Source organism: Primulina eburnea, chromosome 14 (assembly GCF_022965805.1).
Source record: "Primulina eburnea isolate SZY01 chromosome 14, ASM2296580v1, whole genome shotgun sequence".
Taxonomy (NCBI): Eukaryota; Viridiplantae; Streptophyta; class Magnoliopsida; order Lamiales; family Gesneriaceae; genus Primulina; species Primulina eburnea.
In genome coordinates this window covers 5,540,253-5,557,200 of record NC_133114.1, presented here as the reverse complement: position 1 = coordinate 5,557,200, position 16,948 = coordinate 5,540,253, and the positions used below count along the sequence as shown (strand labels likewise).

General features: G+C 33.9%; 1 protein-coding gene across 1 annotated transcript; it reads right to left on the bottom strand.

The window, feature by feature from the left end:
* Positions 1–456: 456 nt before the first annotated feature.
* LOC140813013 (protein NUCLEAR FUSION DEFECTIVE 4-like) lies at positions 457–3,212 on the bottom strand. The gene is made up of 3 exons (XM_073171414.1): positions 2,751–3,212; positions 1,861–2,666; positions 457–1,167 (listed from the first exon to the last, which is right to left on the bottom strand). The coding sequence occupies exons 1-3, from the start codon at positions 3,078–3,080 to the stop codon at positions 696–698; spliced, it is 1,608 nt and encodes a 535-aa protein (XP_073027515.1). The 5' UTR covers positions 3,081–3,212; the 3' UTR covers positions 457–695.
* Positions 3,213–16,948: the final 13,736 nt, after the last annotated feature.

Below are 16,948 nucleotides of genomic sequence, written 5' to 3'. Positions count from 1 at the left end.
TTTGTTGGCCCGAGAGCATTCCATCCTCCTGACCCAGGCACCCTCCATGGATATGCTCCATGGCCCGGAACGTCCCGAGAACTATCCATGACCTGGGACATCCCGGGGTATCATTTACTATTATCACTCCTCTAGAATTAACAATTCTTGATGAAAAGTCATAACATCATTCATCCATCGATTAAGAACTCATAACAATGATTTTTCATTGTATCAGGGTGAGATAGCAGTCATCACCCCACCATATCAAAGTCAAAAATCAAAGATTTGGAATATTTGGTAACACATCAGCAATATCCAACAATATATCAATAATATCCAACAGCACGTCAGTACTCTGATAATATATAATTGAAAGTCACAATATATCCCACGTTTTCTTTTAATTGGTTCCAATTTTGTAACTAGTTTCCCGATGCAATTCGATTCTCTTTATTCTCCAATAGAGGTATACGAGTCCAGAAATGGCGGCTTCATGAATTGATCTGCATACATATATCAGACGTAAAACAAGAATCCTTCAAAAGTACAATAATGAATATATATTGGGACTTCATCAGGCAAGGGAATTTCCCGTCAGTCCCTCTTACACACACATCCTCAAATTTTATAGAAAACCTTGAACAAAATCCCATCAAATAACTGGAAAATATATATAGACTGAAACTTAAGTACATGGAATTCTCAGCTCGCCATTACGATAGGCCATTAAACGATTTCTTCGTTTTTCTGGTAGCATAAATCTTGGAATAAATGCTTTTGGTTCTAACAGAAAGCCAAACATCAAGACCGAATCCTATGATGCATGCAATTGCCATAACCACGAAGACCATCCTGTAACAGTGTCCTCCAACGCACGTGTTGCCACCACTAGCGGTTTCGGTAGCCTGTGCATCATACAAGAGTCCCGCGAGCAATCCAGAGAAGAGGAACGAGCCGAGTGGAAGGTTGAGGATAAGAATGTTGTAAATGAGACCATAGTATTTCAGGCCAAATAGCTCTGATGCAGTAGGAACTGTGACAGCAAGGCGAACTCCGTAACAAATCCCGACCACTATGGAACCGACATAGAGTGATCCTGGCAGAGCCATGGCCATCGTGATATATCCCACAGCCATTAGAATCTGAGATGCTGCATTCCATATTGGTCTAGGCGTTCCAGCCCTCCTATAAATTTGGAACAAAAAAGCATAGTGCATTAATTTGAAAGAAACTTTGGTTCACTAGTACTCAAACTTGATCCCAACCAAATCACGCTAGTGTTACATCAAATTAATTTATATTATAAAATTATACATAAAGTCTATTATTTATCATTATATTAAGACATACATAAAGGCTGTATTAAATAGATTTATTACTCAAACCAGATATGATTTAAATATTAGACTGCCGAGTTGATGTTACTGTTGGTGTCACAATATCTAAGGCTAAATCTGAAGTCTACTACACTCAAGTATGTAAAATATTAATTTTAATAAACATTAATGGCCTTTGGAGATATTTACTGATCCACCTAACTCATTGAGACTTTTGGAGGCCATCAAAGGGCGCAAATCCGATCTTGGAAGCTCGATTTTCAATTTATATATAAAATTGAAATAATTAAATGATTATTTTTTAGGAAACATTAAAAAAAGAACTGTTTTTTTTGTTAAGGGAATACTAAGAAATTATGTGGATGCAGCAATAGTGTGTAAAGGATAAGCTGTCCGCACCCTCCCAATTGAAAGTGGCCTAGTGTTGCGCGAAAAACTTTGAAAACTTTTACGTTGTGTTAGCTCCTCGTGACACCTAGCAAATGTGATATGCAAATTTTAATTTGGTACTGTAATGATGATGATGATTAAGTACACTTACTTGATGAAGTATTCCGAAACCGACCCGGAAAGGATCCGCCCGAAAAATCCCCAGATGCTGGTCAACGAAACGAAAATGGATACATCAGAATACCCGAGTGCCAAGCCCATTTGGCCCAAATTATTCATCACGGCGAGTCCTGTACCGACTCCACATAAAAACGACACAAACAAGATCCAAAAATCCACAGTGCTCAAAGCCTCGAATATGGTGTGCTCGCCCCCCAGCACCGGCCGTTTCTTCTGATCTACCACCGCCTCTGTTTCCACCTTTGATGCTATCAGAAGTGGTTTAGAGATTTCTCGTTCTACGTCGGCTGTATTCGAATTCGACCGGATCAAGTTCTTAGCCCAGATGTATATCGGAATTGCTAGAGGAGAAGCTAATAAAACCAAAAGTATGACAGCAAATACTTGCGAAAACAGACGGCCGTGAGTTCCTGTAAGATCGAAAGCTAACAAGTAAATCGCGATCATAACAGCGAGAACGTTAACTACCCCGAAAAATTTGTCATCTTCGGCTTCCGCGGCGGCGGAGGACGAGGGAGGAATCTCACGAAGGAAAACGATGGCGCTCATGCAAACTACCAAGGGAATTAGAGCCAGCATTAGCAGGAATTTGGATGGGTCATCGGCGAAAAGCGCGGAACAAAGGTCGGTGAAAATCGCGGTGCTTAAACCGACGTAACCTTTCAGAATCCCTGAAACCGGACCCCGGTTTTTACGGAAATTGCGAATACACGTCACCAGAATAGCCGTGTTCATCCATGTCGTGCTGTTTCCTCCCATACACAGAAATATGCACATCTGCACGAATTACATGTACAATATATATTTAGTTGCAAAACCAGGTCATGACCATCCAATGGAAACGAGGGATTCGACACTTACAGCCCAATATGGAAGTGGTTGGATGCGGCCGCTGACGACTAGCCACTGAACGCCGTACCCGACGACCCCTTCGACGGAGCCTATGAGAAGGATGACAGGTGTAGGAAGTCGGTCGGAGGCGAGTCCGGCAAGAATTCCAAACGCTTTTCCCACATCTTTTGCGACGGACAGATTGTTGAGCTGGAGCTGTGTGAGCGCCATAAGGGTTTTAAGTGCACCAGAATAGTTAGAGAATGTGTAATTGTTGCCGGAGATTGCCTGCACCCATACGGCAGTGACGAACCCCAGCCATTTACCGGTGGGAGACGTAGGCGAGAACTGCAAACCCATTCGAAGATCACGAACACTCCTCAGTGGTCCTTATGGGGAACTATGTCTTTTGAAATTCTGGCTTCTGGCTTATATATATATAATATATATCGACGATTATTCAAAGTTGGTGACAGCAAAGTAATTCATGAACAAGAAATTCTGTATAAAAAAAACAAAACAAGAACTCAAATTAAAAGAAGTTGTGTTGCAAATATAAGTAAGAACAAATATATGCATTCATACAAGTTGCGTATAAATAATAATATACTATTCAAAGCTTCTTTTTCTAAGTTCCACTTCTAATAAACTATCGACACGTGTATTTATTAATTTAATCATTATATAATTTTTTTATGCACAGTGATAGCATAATTTTAAGTATATCACAGATGTTTCGCAACGTGGATTATTCGCAATGTTGCTAGGATTCTTGCCTCTGATTCATATTTCTCCATTAGTTTAGAATCTCCAGATATTTATATTATGAGTAGGTCTCGTGTGAGACCGTCTCATGGATCTCAATTTGTGAGACGGGTCAATCCTACCCATATTTACAATAAAAAGTAATACTCTTAGCATAAAAAGTAATACTTTTTCATGGATTATCCAAATAAAGATCCGTCTCACAAAATACGACCCGTGAGACCGTCTCACACAAGTTTTTGCCTTATATTATATATATATATATATATATATATATATGTATATATATTTTTAAAAAATTTGTATGCGGATCCAGATATAGAAAATTAGAAATTAGCTACCAAAAACTATTGAAAGAATGACAAAAATCTGTGTAGACGGTCTCAAGTAGCTTTCTTCTTTCGTTCCGATAGCTCCTCAGAAGGCTGCTAGCTACTTAACCCAGGGGAATCGGATTATCTTTGTACTTATACTTATATTCCATTCTAATTGATAATAGTACTATGAATTCTCAAAAACAAGTCTCCTTCAAAAGATCAACAGCATACTTTCTCTGGGAAAGATAGCGTATTTTGTGAGACGGATCTCTTATTTGAGTCATCAATGAAAGTATTACTTTTTATGCCAAGAGTATTACTTTTTATGCTAAGAGTATTACTTTTTATTGTGAATATCGGTAGAGTTGACACATCTCATAGTATAAGATTCGTGAGACCGTTTTACAAAAGATCTACTATGAAAGAATTTGAGAAATCATCCTTGGAAGAGAAGAAATTGGTTTCGATTTATTCCATGATTGAAAATTCATATCATATATATTTTGAGATTTGAATATTAATTTATTACTTTAACAGTTGAAATACTTATGAGATTGATTAAATTACTATAAATAGAAATATTAGCATGTTTATTAAAATCAAGATTAATTAATTAATTATTATTTCAGACGTAGAGCACACAATACGCAGAAAAGTGCATTTTAAATAATATTATATTATCTAAGTATAATGCCTCTATCCAACTTTTTTCAGTGCTTACAAATATTGCAAAATATTTTAATTATCCTTTGTTTTTTTCTTTTCTAAATTGGCTTAAACAAGATTATGACATCTTACCAACCTACGAAGCTGCTTATACAATAGCCTGTTTTGCTTATGCCGGAAAAATCTCGTAATGTTGACTATTTGTAAATTACTTGATTCAATTGAATAACAAGTTTAGACGTATGTCACTTCTCTTCCTTCACTCTTAATTTATTTTCGAAAACATATCATATTTTCCCTTTCTCCTAATTATTTTCGATTGAATGACGATAAAATAGTGGCGATGTTTGGTATGATTTTTATGGACATGATCGATTGACGGTTATTAGGAATTATGTCCGAAATATCTTTAGAATGTCCTAGAATTACGAATATATAGAGTAAAGTAAAATAGAAGTAAGAAAAGTCCATCTTCCGTGAAGGAAACATTGGTTTCCAAAGTTTTGCGGAAAATTCTGATTTACGAATCAATCCAACGTAGGATATAATTTCCCAAAGCGGTGTTTAGATTTAGGTGGAGGCTTCCACCAATAATATTTAAGTTGGCTGAATATTCTAATATTTCAAAGATATTTCAAAAGATATTTTCTTATTTAAATTTAAATATTTATTACATTTTGACTTTCATGTATTAATTTTTGTACCATTCCGACACTCGAGAATATACTTAAGTGCAGTGAAGGAGAAGGGGCGCGGGTGGGTGTGATCGTCTTTTTTCGATTTTTAAATTTTATTGACTAGATTCTAAAATTAATTATATTTTCTCGCTTCTCTCTCTAATATTTGTTCTTGAAATTTGCCATCTCAACCTCTATTTTTTTATTATGTGCCTGCTTGAGTGTCAAATAATGTTGTCGTAAAATACTTGATTCTATTATCAAACATAGCGTTCAGGGCCGGACCTTTTATAAGGTCAAGGAGGTCACCACCTCAGGGTCCGGTCTTTGAGGATGTTCAACGTATATATTTTGAGTTGATGATCTGTTGAAATAGTCCAATATTAAATAAAAAGATGAGTAATCTGATTATTTTTTATTTATAATTGATCAAACTCGATCTTTTCTTCAAATAAAGCTTGAACAATTTAAATAATATCAAGAGACTTTGGGACATTTGTTGAGTTGGAAGAAGTTAACGAGTTAATCTTTAACTACCTTGACTGAAGTATTACATAGAACTTCAACAATTTTTTTAAATGCTACATTGTTTGACAAAACTGAATGATTTATTCTCAAATACTTATATTATCTATAAGACTTTGTTAACTATCCTAATATCATTTGTATAAATAAAAGAAGTTTATAGAATTTGAAGTTAATAAACGCTTGTATTTGATCAATAATATCACAAAATAGACTGAATAGGCTAGCTATGTTGTTAATTGACAAAAAAATTATCCGAAAACTGGATTATACAAATTTGATATATATTTTTCCACTAGAATAGCTAGACAATTATTATTTATATAATTAATTCAAATATTTATTGACTTGTTTTTTATATAATACATTGTTTATTGAGTTTTTATCGTATTTATTATTTGTTAACTGAATTTTAGCATTATTTATATCAACAAAAGAACACATTTTTAAATTTCCGCTTTAAGCCTCATCGAACACATGTACGACTCTGATAGCATTCTAATGACAACAACAACAACAACAACAACAATAATAATAATAATAATAGAGTGTGTCTCATATGAGACCGTCTCACGAATTTTAATTTGTCAGACAGGTCAACCCTACCCATATTCGAAATAAAAAGTAATACTCTTAGCATAAAAAATAATATTTTTTCATGGATAATTAAAATAAGAGATCTGTCTCACAAATACGACCTATGAGACCAGTCTCACACAAGTTTTTGTCCTAATAATAAATGCACGCTCAATAGAGCAATTAATAAATTCACAAAAGTTTTTATAATCAGATATTCTATTTATTTTATTAAGATTTACATAATGTGTAATTTTTGCATATTAATACTAAAATATCAACAAAAAAAAAAGTGAAAAGTAAAGAAAGGAAAAGTACGGTTTTGACGAGAGGAATTTGATAGGATATTGAATTTAGAACTTTGTTAAGGAGCTGCTTATCACCAAAATGGAAATGATAAGGATGGGGATATCTACGGCTGAGATTGGTAGGTACGTATACGATTGTGGGGCCCATTCGTACGAGATGTACAGCCTGGGCTCACGTGACACCCCCAACAAAAGTATTCCACGTGCTTTACAGATTTTTTTTTTAATATTTTATTATTTGTTTTACAAAAGATTTTTGGTTGGTTGGTTGGTTCTTGTTCTTATCAATATCATGCTAAAATGATTTGAATTTAATTTTTAAGAATTATAATTAGATTTGTTCGAATCTACTCAAAATTTGATCTAATTATTTTATGTGATATAAAGAAATTTCGAATTGTTTTTTTATGTAATGAAATACATTATAATATTAGAAAATACAACCAGCAACTAAACAATAAATATTAAATTTGAAAGTTGTCTTGAATTTATAAAAATATATATTTAATACGCGTTAGTCAAATTAAAAGTTTGACCACAAAAAATTAAAACAATGATCCCGAGGAAAGGAGATATTTAGGCTATCTCTAACCCTATAAATTTATTTTGATGCAGTTTCTGCATCAAATATAAAAATAATCTCCAACTCATTTACTTCAAATATTACACTAAAAAGTATATTCCTAGAATATTCTTTTTTTACTATTCATTTATAAATTTAACAATATAATTATAATTAAGGTTAACACTAGTATTATAATTATAATTATATTTTTATTAATAGTTAAATTTATTTATTTGATTCTTATATATATTAACTCTAGTATTTATAATACAAATTAATACAAATGCTTCATTATTAAAATTGACATAATTTCAATACTGATAATTTATTTTTAGAACTTAATATGAATCCAAATTCAAACATCTGAACAACTATATTCCTCCCACATATGATCAATTAAAGCATTTCGTAGTGCATAGTGAGCATCTTTGTCTTTTATCCTTTATATCGAGCGAGAAATTCTTGAAATCTGATATTCTCATCGAGAACCATTTCTACATCCGGAGTTGGTGCTTCTCTCATATTTTCAATGGGTGCGCTAAGGTCGCGTTCATCTTCGATAATCATATTGTGCATTATAATACATGATGTCATTATATCATGTAAATTATGTTTCTTCCAAGCACGTGCTGGAGATGCCACAATCGCAAATCGAGATTGGAGAACACCAAATGCATGCTCCACGTATTTTCTACAGGATTCTTGTTTCATTGCAAAATATTTTTTTTTGGACCGTGTGGATCGTGGATAGATTGTACAATAGTTGACCATTTAGGATAAATACCATCAGTCATCCTCCAATTGTATAATGAGCTCGAGGGGCAATACCTTGTGCGATGTTGGAAAATAGGATGATCCCAAAATATTTATGTCATTATTGGATCCGAGCATACCAAAATATGCATGCCATATCCAAAGGTCGTAGTCAGCTACTGATTCTAAAATTATTGTTGGAGAACCACTACGACCTGCATATTGACCCGCCCAAGCCGTTGGACAATTTTTCCACTTCTAATGCATGCAATCAAGACTTCTCAACATTCCAGGAAATCCGTGTTGTTTACCAATATAAAGTAACCTGGAAACATCATTGGCAGTAAGACTCAAGTATCACTCAGCAAAAACTTCCACCACGGCTCGACAAAAGCGTTGCATGCATTGAATTGCAATGGACTCTCCAATTTTGATATATTCATCCGTAGCATCTGCAGTTAATGCAAAAGCTAAAATTCGCAAAGCAGCCGTTGTTTTTTGAATAGTCGATAGCCCGAGATGCCCCACACTATCACTTCTTTGTGTGAATTAAATATCATAATTCTTTACTTCATCAACTATACGAAGAAAAAGATTTCGAGACATTCGAAATCTCCGTCGAAACATTGCTTCGTTATATCTTGGGCAAAGTAATCGTTGAACAGATTACGGTCGGCAATTTCCCGATCACGGTGAATTACTATATGACCTGGTATTGAACCTCCGCGTGTGACCTCTTGCTCTTGGTGGATAATGTAGGTAGCAACCAACTTGTTGATCTTGTGCTACAATATTCAATATTGCATTTCGTGTATTATCCAAATTCTCAAAATTATCCATGCAATTAATAGGTGTTTCATCTTCAGTATCAGACAGTGAAGATGAACTAGAGGATGATGCACGAAATTGGAAATGAGAGTTTGTGAGAGCGTAGAATGTGGTGTAAGAATATAAGATATTTCGTCGCATTATATGATAATTTATCAAAAAATATGACTGTTGGATGAGATTGCCTTATCTACAATCTGTCCGTTGAATTAGATTGTGTTATCTACAAGCTCATCGGTATTATGACAGTTGGATGAGATTACATCTAATCTTGCCCCTTGGATGAGATTACAATCTTAACATTATCTTGACCGTTGGATGAGATTGCCTTATCTAGAACCTGGCCGTTGGATTGGATTGTGCTATCTACAACCTTATCAGTATTATGACCGTTGGATGAGATTACAATCTTATCTTCTTTTTACTATAAGTAAAATATATCCGATTCATGATATCATCACAACTTTAATTTTCATTCCAATCAAATCTTTATTTCAAGCAATTCAATGGCTTCAAATTCTAGAACTGCTTCTTACAATGTCGAAGAAGACAAAGTCTTATGTCATATGTATCTTGATATCCAAAATCCTATAATAGGTATCAATCAATCCAAGATCAGTTTTGGACTCGTATCGAAGAAGCTTACAACATCAGCAAACCAAACAATCTACAAGTACGTAACAAAAGATCATTGCAGTGTCGCATGAGAGATATACTCCGTGAAGTTGGAAAACTAAGGGGATGCATTCGTCAAATTGAAACTCTCCGCCCAAGTGGCGCCTCCGAAGAGGATATTGTAAGTATTTATTATTCAACTATTTATTAAATTACATGTTTAATTTCTTATAAGATAATAGTTGGATATTTTCGTACAGTTAAATCGAGAAAAAGATTTGATCATGCAAGATGCTGATTTTAGTAAATGATTCAAATATGATCATGTGTGGTATATTATGAAAGATATGGAGAAATTCTCGAGTAACATCAATCCAATGAGCGCACAAGCAAGAATGCATGTCAAAAGTTTGGACTCGTCACAGTCAGATAGCCAGACACCAAATACTCCAATATCAGGTTTTCCTGGATTACTTCCGTTTTCAATTAATTTAAGTAGTGATGAAAATGCAGGCGACACTTCATCCCAGAGACCTCTTGGTGTTAAAAAATCTAAACTAAAGAAAAAAAAGGGACGACAATGTGTTGGAATTGATATCTACAATGAAATAAGGGCATCACAATCTTATAAATGTATTACAAAAAGGATCCACTGAACTTCAACAAAGTTATGAGATGAAACTCCTAGCATTGCAAAATGAGCAGCTCAAATTAGCAATTCAACAAAAAAAATTGAAACTAAACAACAACAAATAGCATTAGCAAAGAATAAAGTTTTGTACATGGATTTAAGCACGATAGGTGATCTTGAAATGCGCGAAATTGTTCGAAAGGAATGAGCCAAAATTTTGAAAAAAAGAAATGAAGAACATGGACAACACGAAAATGACACATTTGGGAAATATTTTGGTGATTTTGGAGGATCGGGATTTAATTTAGGAGATTATTGATCATCTACCTTGTTTGTCATTTTTATATTTTTATTCGCATTGTTATCTTTGTAATTTTCAATTATGTATTATCTTCGAATTTGTATTCCAATTATGTATTATCTTTGTATTTTGTATTTCAATTGGGTATTGTAATTTTAATTTCAAAATTTTGTTGTTGGTTTTTTTTTATATTTTATCAATTATATATTTACGAGAGTTCAAAATGTCAAAACAAAAAAATAAAAAATTAGAAATAATTTTATAAATTTTCTAATATAATTATAATTAATTTTTTTGTGTTTTAATTTTTATTATGAATTATATTTTATATCAACACGATTTAATTTTACTCATCAATTATATAATATTATTATTAAAAATATTTAATACATATTTATATTAATTAAACAATATTAACAAAATTTAAAAAAAATAAAAAAGGCACACACCCAACGCCAAAGGTTTGAATGTATTATTTATTTATTTCATTCAAGGAAAATTATATTTTTGATTATGTATGTTTACCATTTATGTGTTTTTCTTAGTTTTGTATCTTTCGATTTTTAACAATTTTAATAAATTTTCATATGGAGTGCTGTTGTGATATTACATACATTATCCTCGTATCATAATAAAATACAACAATTACACCATGAAAAAAATGAAGATAGTGTACTAGGATTGAAATTAGACAAATATAGGGGACCGAATTCACAAATTAAGAGGCAATATACAGAATGAGAAATACAATTTTCCTTTATTTTAAAAATGTAACATAGGTAATATTTATTCAATCCAGTACCTTGTGCAATCAATGTTGCACTTCATGAATTAATTTCCATATGTTTCGTTGTAGCAAGTTTCCCTAGAAGTTCCTGTGTCATCTTAGAGCTGGAACCATTGTGAAATCGGAAGGTTAGGGAAGTACCAGCCCAAATGCATCCACGCACTCACGAGGATCAGGGAGGATATAAAAAATCACAATTTATGCTATTGTATCACTTAGCATATGTCATGCCCATTTATATAACATCACAAAGACAAAGGATCTATTTAGAGAATGTGTTTAATGTGATACCGTCTCACGGGTCCTAATCTATGAGACATATTAACCTTACCGATAGTCACAATAAAAAATAATATTCTTAGTATAAAAAGTAGTAATTTTTCATGAATGACCCAAATAAGAGACTCGTCTCACAAATATGATCCGTGAGACCGTCTCACACAAATTTTTGTCTTATTTAGATATAAAAATATAATGTTTACTGCATTATGTGTCCACATTGAAACATAAAAGGATGGGACTCGAGAAAAAGTCAGTGGTTTATATAGATATATAGCAATTTGCACGCAAGAACAAGCACATTGGAAAAGGGAATTAAGGTTCTCAGGAAAAGTAAAAAATATACAAAAGAAATTTTATAAAATTAAAAATTTTATATCCTTTTTTTTTTTAACGAATTAATTCATTAAAAAACGGGTAAAAACAAATATATCCTTTTCTTTGAAAGGAAAGTGGACTAGCAGCGTTACGGTTCTACGTCGCAGAGTATGTTCTATTTATATTTCGCAGAACGGTCGCGACAATCGCAATGGGGAATCATGAGTGGCTTCCTCCTTGGTAGACCCTTGTTTTGCACGCATTTTCACGTTTCGCCGGCATTTTCCGGCGGTGGAGGCCAACTTGAGTTTGACTGATTATAATACGCAAATAGTTAATTACCACTGTCTATGGCCAATTCCCGTTTATTTGACTTGTAATTTGTTTCGGGCCCTATTATTTTATTAACCATCAATATTCAAATATAGTTTTTGTTGTTTTAAGTCATTTAATCTAGTGTTATGACAATCAACTTCAAAAACAATTACGAAATAATTACTAAATCACAAAAACTCTAGTGACAATCTCATGAGTCAATTTTGTAAGACAGATCTTCTATTTGAATAACTTATAAGAAATTATTATTTTTTATATCAAAAATATTATTTTTTATTATAAATATAAATAGAGTTGACACATATAATAAATATTTATGAGAACGTTCACAAAAAACCGGTTCTTAATAAATTCACTATGTCAATCATAATATTAATACTTTTAAGTTGATTTATTCATTCATTTAAAAATATAACTTAATATTAATGTTCTCATTAATATTGACAACTATATGGTCGACATTGGTATTGTCTTTACATTAACATTATAAGTTGTATGAATAAACGAAAGTGACGTGTAACCGATATAATTTATTACATGCTACACTTGGACGAATGTGGGGTCCATTGTTAAAATTTATATAATGAATAAAAAAAATTAAATAACTTATGTAGTGAACTTTAAATCATATCATATTTAACTAATGGAATGTATATACATGAAATTGGTTTCAAATGGTTTTTGGTTTTCCCAAAATTTATTACCACTCACTGGTTAAATATCTACCCTCGTACGTATGATTTTGAGTAGTACCTTATAGGTAGCTTGAAACTTCCACACAAGCCACAACCAAATTACAAATATTTATTTCTCTACCATTATACAATCTTCTGAATATTCTGAAACGTCCATTTTATGTATAGTGTTAGATTATTTTTGTACTTGAAATAATTTAATTGTTAACTTATTTCATTAAGATAAATGTTAGAGACATCTCATATGTAAAAATATATAAATCGAGAATATTATTTGGATCAAGATGATAAATATCTAGAAATTTGATTTATCATATCCCTGATCGCTCGATGATGGTTACATATTATCTATAAAGGTCGCCCAAGAAGTTCCAGTCATGATGGCAGTAAGACTCGACCGTGGATCTACATTGTTGGGATCGAGAAAGAGTTTAGAGGGGGATGAATGAACTCTTTCAAATTTTGCTTTCTAAAATTAAGCGGTTGAAAATTATTCTCAAATTTGTTAGAAATATGAACCACTTTAAAGTGCGGAAAAACGGTTCAAGATTTATAATGATAGCTTAAAACTTGTTGGCAAACTTATCAAAAAAGTACTTGCAGGAAGTAAAGACACAAGGTTTTTTTTATGGACGTTCGGAGATGAAAATTCCTACGTCACCCCTTCTTCCTCTTTAAGAAGGATTCCACTAAAAGACTTTGACTTTACAAAAACTTTTTGCAATAGTCCACTCCAATCAAGACTTATCGCACTGTCTGTTTTAGAACTCTTAGTGATCACTTTACAATTCTGGATTTTAAGAACACTCGGTTCACCAGACACCATAAATTAAACAAATAACCGAAAGGTTACTGATATAAGTAAACAAGTTTATTTTGGTAGCACAAAAATGATCCTTGAAGGAACAGATATCTTTCTGTTCAATGCGTGCTTAAGAGCGATGAAGTGTATAGACTTTTGAGTACTCTCTGAATCTTTGAAGTATGCAAGCTTGTGATGATTTCAATGTTGTGAATTTGACAATGTATTGCGTATGTATTTGCACACTTCCTTCTCTGTTAATATAGGCGATCATTCCAACGGTCGGAAGGATTGAGTAATGTAACTTGTAATAGAGAGAAGCTGTGTCACTATCAGCTGCAAGTGAATTTAATGTTCTTCAGATATGCATTAAATGTTCTCTTTGCTGATATTTCCTAGAGTCACGTTCTTTGAAGAGTTGCTGCAGAGTTACCGTTTATGACAACTGCTTTTATCCTCAGACCTTTGTAAGATAAATGATCTTTCCTTTCTGGGATAGTGATATAAATGCTAATCATTCTTCGGACTGATGTAGGGACAAGTTATCTTTGAAGCGGTGCAAACTATTGAATGTCTTGAACTGGTAAGAGAAAGTCTTTCATTAAGTAGGTAATAAATAACCCTCTTTAATGATGTCTTCGAAACAGCCGATTGAGGAGTTCATCTTCTTTTTCTTTAAGCGGTTGAATTATCAGCGATCTGAAATTCAAGCGGTAAAACTTCTTTAGTATATAATTTGTTTAAGCGGTTAAACTTTTTTTAGCTGTAGCCGGTAGTGAAGCAGTCCGGTTGCTAGGCTGGATGGTTGAACCGATACCTGTTACACATAAGATATGCAGCTGTTTCCTGAAATAGTGAAGTGCTATCTTGATTTTGTCGATCACCAAAACTTTTGTGTAATATAATTTCTTAACAATTTCTCTCTTTTTGGTGATGACAAAACTGAGCTGCAAGGCTATATAATGTTTTACATATAATTATAACAGGCTAGAAATAATGCACATGTCAAGAGAAAATATTGCATTTAATTGAGTAAATGAAATTACAACTACTGAACAAATACAAGATATAAACATTACTTTTGACCTGCTCGTTCAGCTTTGGCCCTTTCTTCTAGTTCTTTCATAACCGATAACTATACTTGCTGAATGACTCTTTGTCGCTCTCTTTCCCCCCTTTTTTGATATCACCATGAACAAGAAATTCCATAATTTCTGCAATCTAGGCTCCTTGGGAATTCATGAGTTGATCAACATATGTTTGAAGATGATTTATTTTTCATGAGAGCTCAAAGCACATGTTGAGATGTGAAGAATTATGCTTGGCTTGCCGGAGGGAGATACTTGTATTCATGGCAGAAAAGTATTTGCAGAGATCAGACTTCATCGAATTAAAGGTTTCTTTTAGATCAAAATGCTTGTTGTTAAGAGCGAGAATTGAGTGATCCAAGGTGACAAGTCTGGTCAGAATATTCTTTTGGAAATTTTCTTCTATGTGTTCTTCTTCTTCTTCAGATACAGCCTGATCAGAAAGTAATCTGACCTTGAAAGAGACCAATTGAGAAGACGAGGCTTTACCAGCTGATTTTGATGACTGAGGTTCATTTAGTTCAGCAGATATATCCTCAATAATTTTGTTAATATCATCAGTTGAGGCAGAGGGTATATTGCTGGAGCCTTCCTTTGCATCGGGGGCCATAGATGTAAGAAAATCTGTAGGTATGCATGTAATGGTTACCTCGTCATTCTTTAATCTTTGGGAGATGATATCGACGGTTCTTGGAGAACGTCTTGATGAAGATTAACAATAGAAAGAGATTTTGGAGAAGACGATTTCTCTTTGTAAGTAGTGGTGTTATCAAGGTCAGATAAAAATTGCACGGTCTCATCAACCGAGAGAGGTTGGACTTTAGAGAGGCTGCCATGAGTCTATTGATTTGGTGTATCCATCTCAGAGATCGTGTGAGAAGCAGACAGAGGTTCTGAAACATCCTGGGGGCAGAGTTTTTCAGTAATGGGAGCATCCTCGGGCATGAGTGTCTCAGTTGGTGGGAGGGTGTTCTCCTCATTATTCATCAGAGCAGTTCGGCCGACACTTTTAGCGACGAAGGTTTAGTAATCTCACCAGATGATGAAGATGTGTGATTCTGAACTGTGGATTGGTCTTTGAGCGTCTGAGAGCTCAGTTCTTCATGTAATTTCAGTTTAGAGTCAAGCTTACTCTATTCTTCAACCGCTGGAAGATGAAGGTCCTGCATTATCTGAGCAACAATCATGGAAAGCGAGAGAGCATTCATTTCAAGCTAGGAGATAACAGCCGAGTCATCCTTTGCAGTAGAGCAAGTGGGAACGAAATTTTTCCGTCTTAATTGGATAAGTTCTCGGAGAGCACTCTCTTTCATCTGAATTTCCAAGAAGTCTCGTCGACGCAGAGCGGTTGGAATATCCGATGTTTCTGTCCATTCCAAGATGGACCGTTCAAGCTTGGCAACAACTTTGATCTTACCGGTTTGAATCAATGAGTCAAAGGTTGTGACGGTTCAAAATTGAACCCATTGATCAAACATCTCCATTTTCTTCTGAACGGTCTCATTGACTCGTTCACTGGTAAGAACTATGACGGTATGGACTGAGTTGGTTTTTGGTGGTCCTACGATCATGACTTGTTCTCCCTTGTCTATTGAAAGAATGTTACGTACTCATGAGTAAGAAGATTCAATTTATGATTCATAAATTTGAATACCTTTTACATTTGTGCAGGGAGTGCAGGGATTGGGGGAGGGACCATTGACACCGAAAGATGTTTAATCAACTTGATTTTTGTTGTTTTGGGCTTTTCGGTCCGTTTCTTCTTGAAAAATTGAGAGACATGGACATCTTCACTAGCTTCATCATCAGAGCTATATTTTAGGACCAACTTTCTCTTTGTTCCTTCGGGAGTTGACTCAGTCTTCTTTTGTTTTACAAATTCAACATCAGTATCTGTTTTGATAGAGACTATTTTCTCATCTGTTGGTCGATTTTTTTGATAAATTTTTCAACTGTTGGCCAGTTGAACAGCTTGGTCTTTCCAACTTCAGTCATTTCCACCGGTTGAACTCTAGCGTAAATTAGCAGATAACAGATTTGAACCGCAAATCCTTGAGACTGGTTTTCCTTCTCTTACATAGACACCGATGTTTTGAACAAAATATCAGACCAGTTAACCTTCAGATTTGATGAGATGGTGGCCATGACAAGAAATTTTTTCAAAAGTTATCTTGTCATATGTGCTAGCCTTGGCAAGAACTCATTTTTCCACGATATCAGCCAGCAATCTGAATTCGATTTTCAGATCGCGTTTTTTACATGTTGGAGAAGAAATTGGAGATTCAGTGATGGATAAATTGTTTCTCCAAAGCTCAATATTTCCCCCTGGAAGTGTAGTGAAGTCGATGATTCCAGCTGCTGGTAGTTTAAACAAATCAGCAAGCATCTTCTAGGTA

Coding starts and splice junctions, on each gene's coding strand:
- LOC140813013 (XM_073171414.1), bottom strand. CDS start 3,080: ATGGGTTTGCAGTTCTCGCCTACGTCTCCCACCGGTAAATGGCTGGGG. Junction 2,667..2,750: donor AACCACTTCCATATTGGGCT/GTAAGTGTCGAA, acceptor TAATTCGTGCAG/ATGTGCATATTTCTGTGTAT. Junction 1,168..1,860: donor GTTTCGGAATACTTCATCAA/GTAAGTGTACTT, acceptor CCAAATTTATAG/GAGGGCTGGAACGCCTAGAC.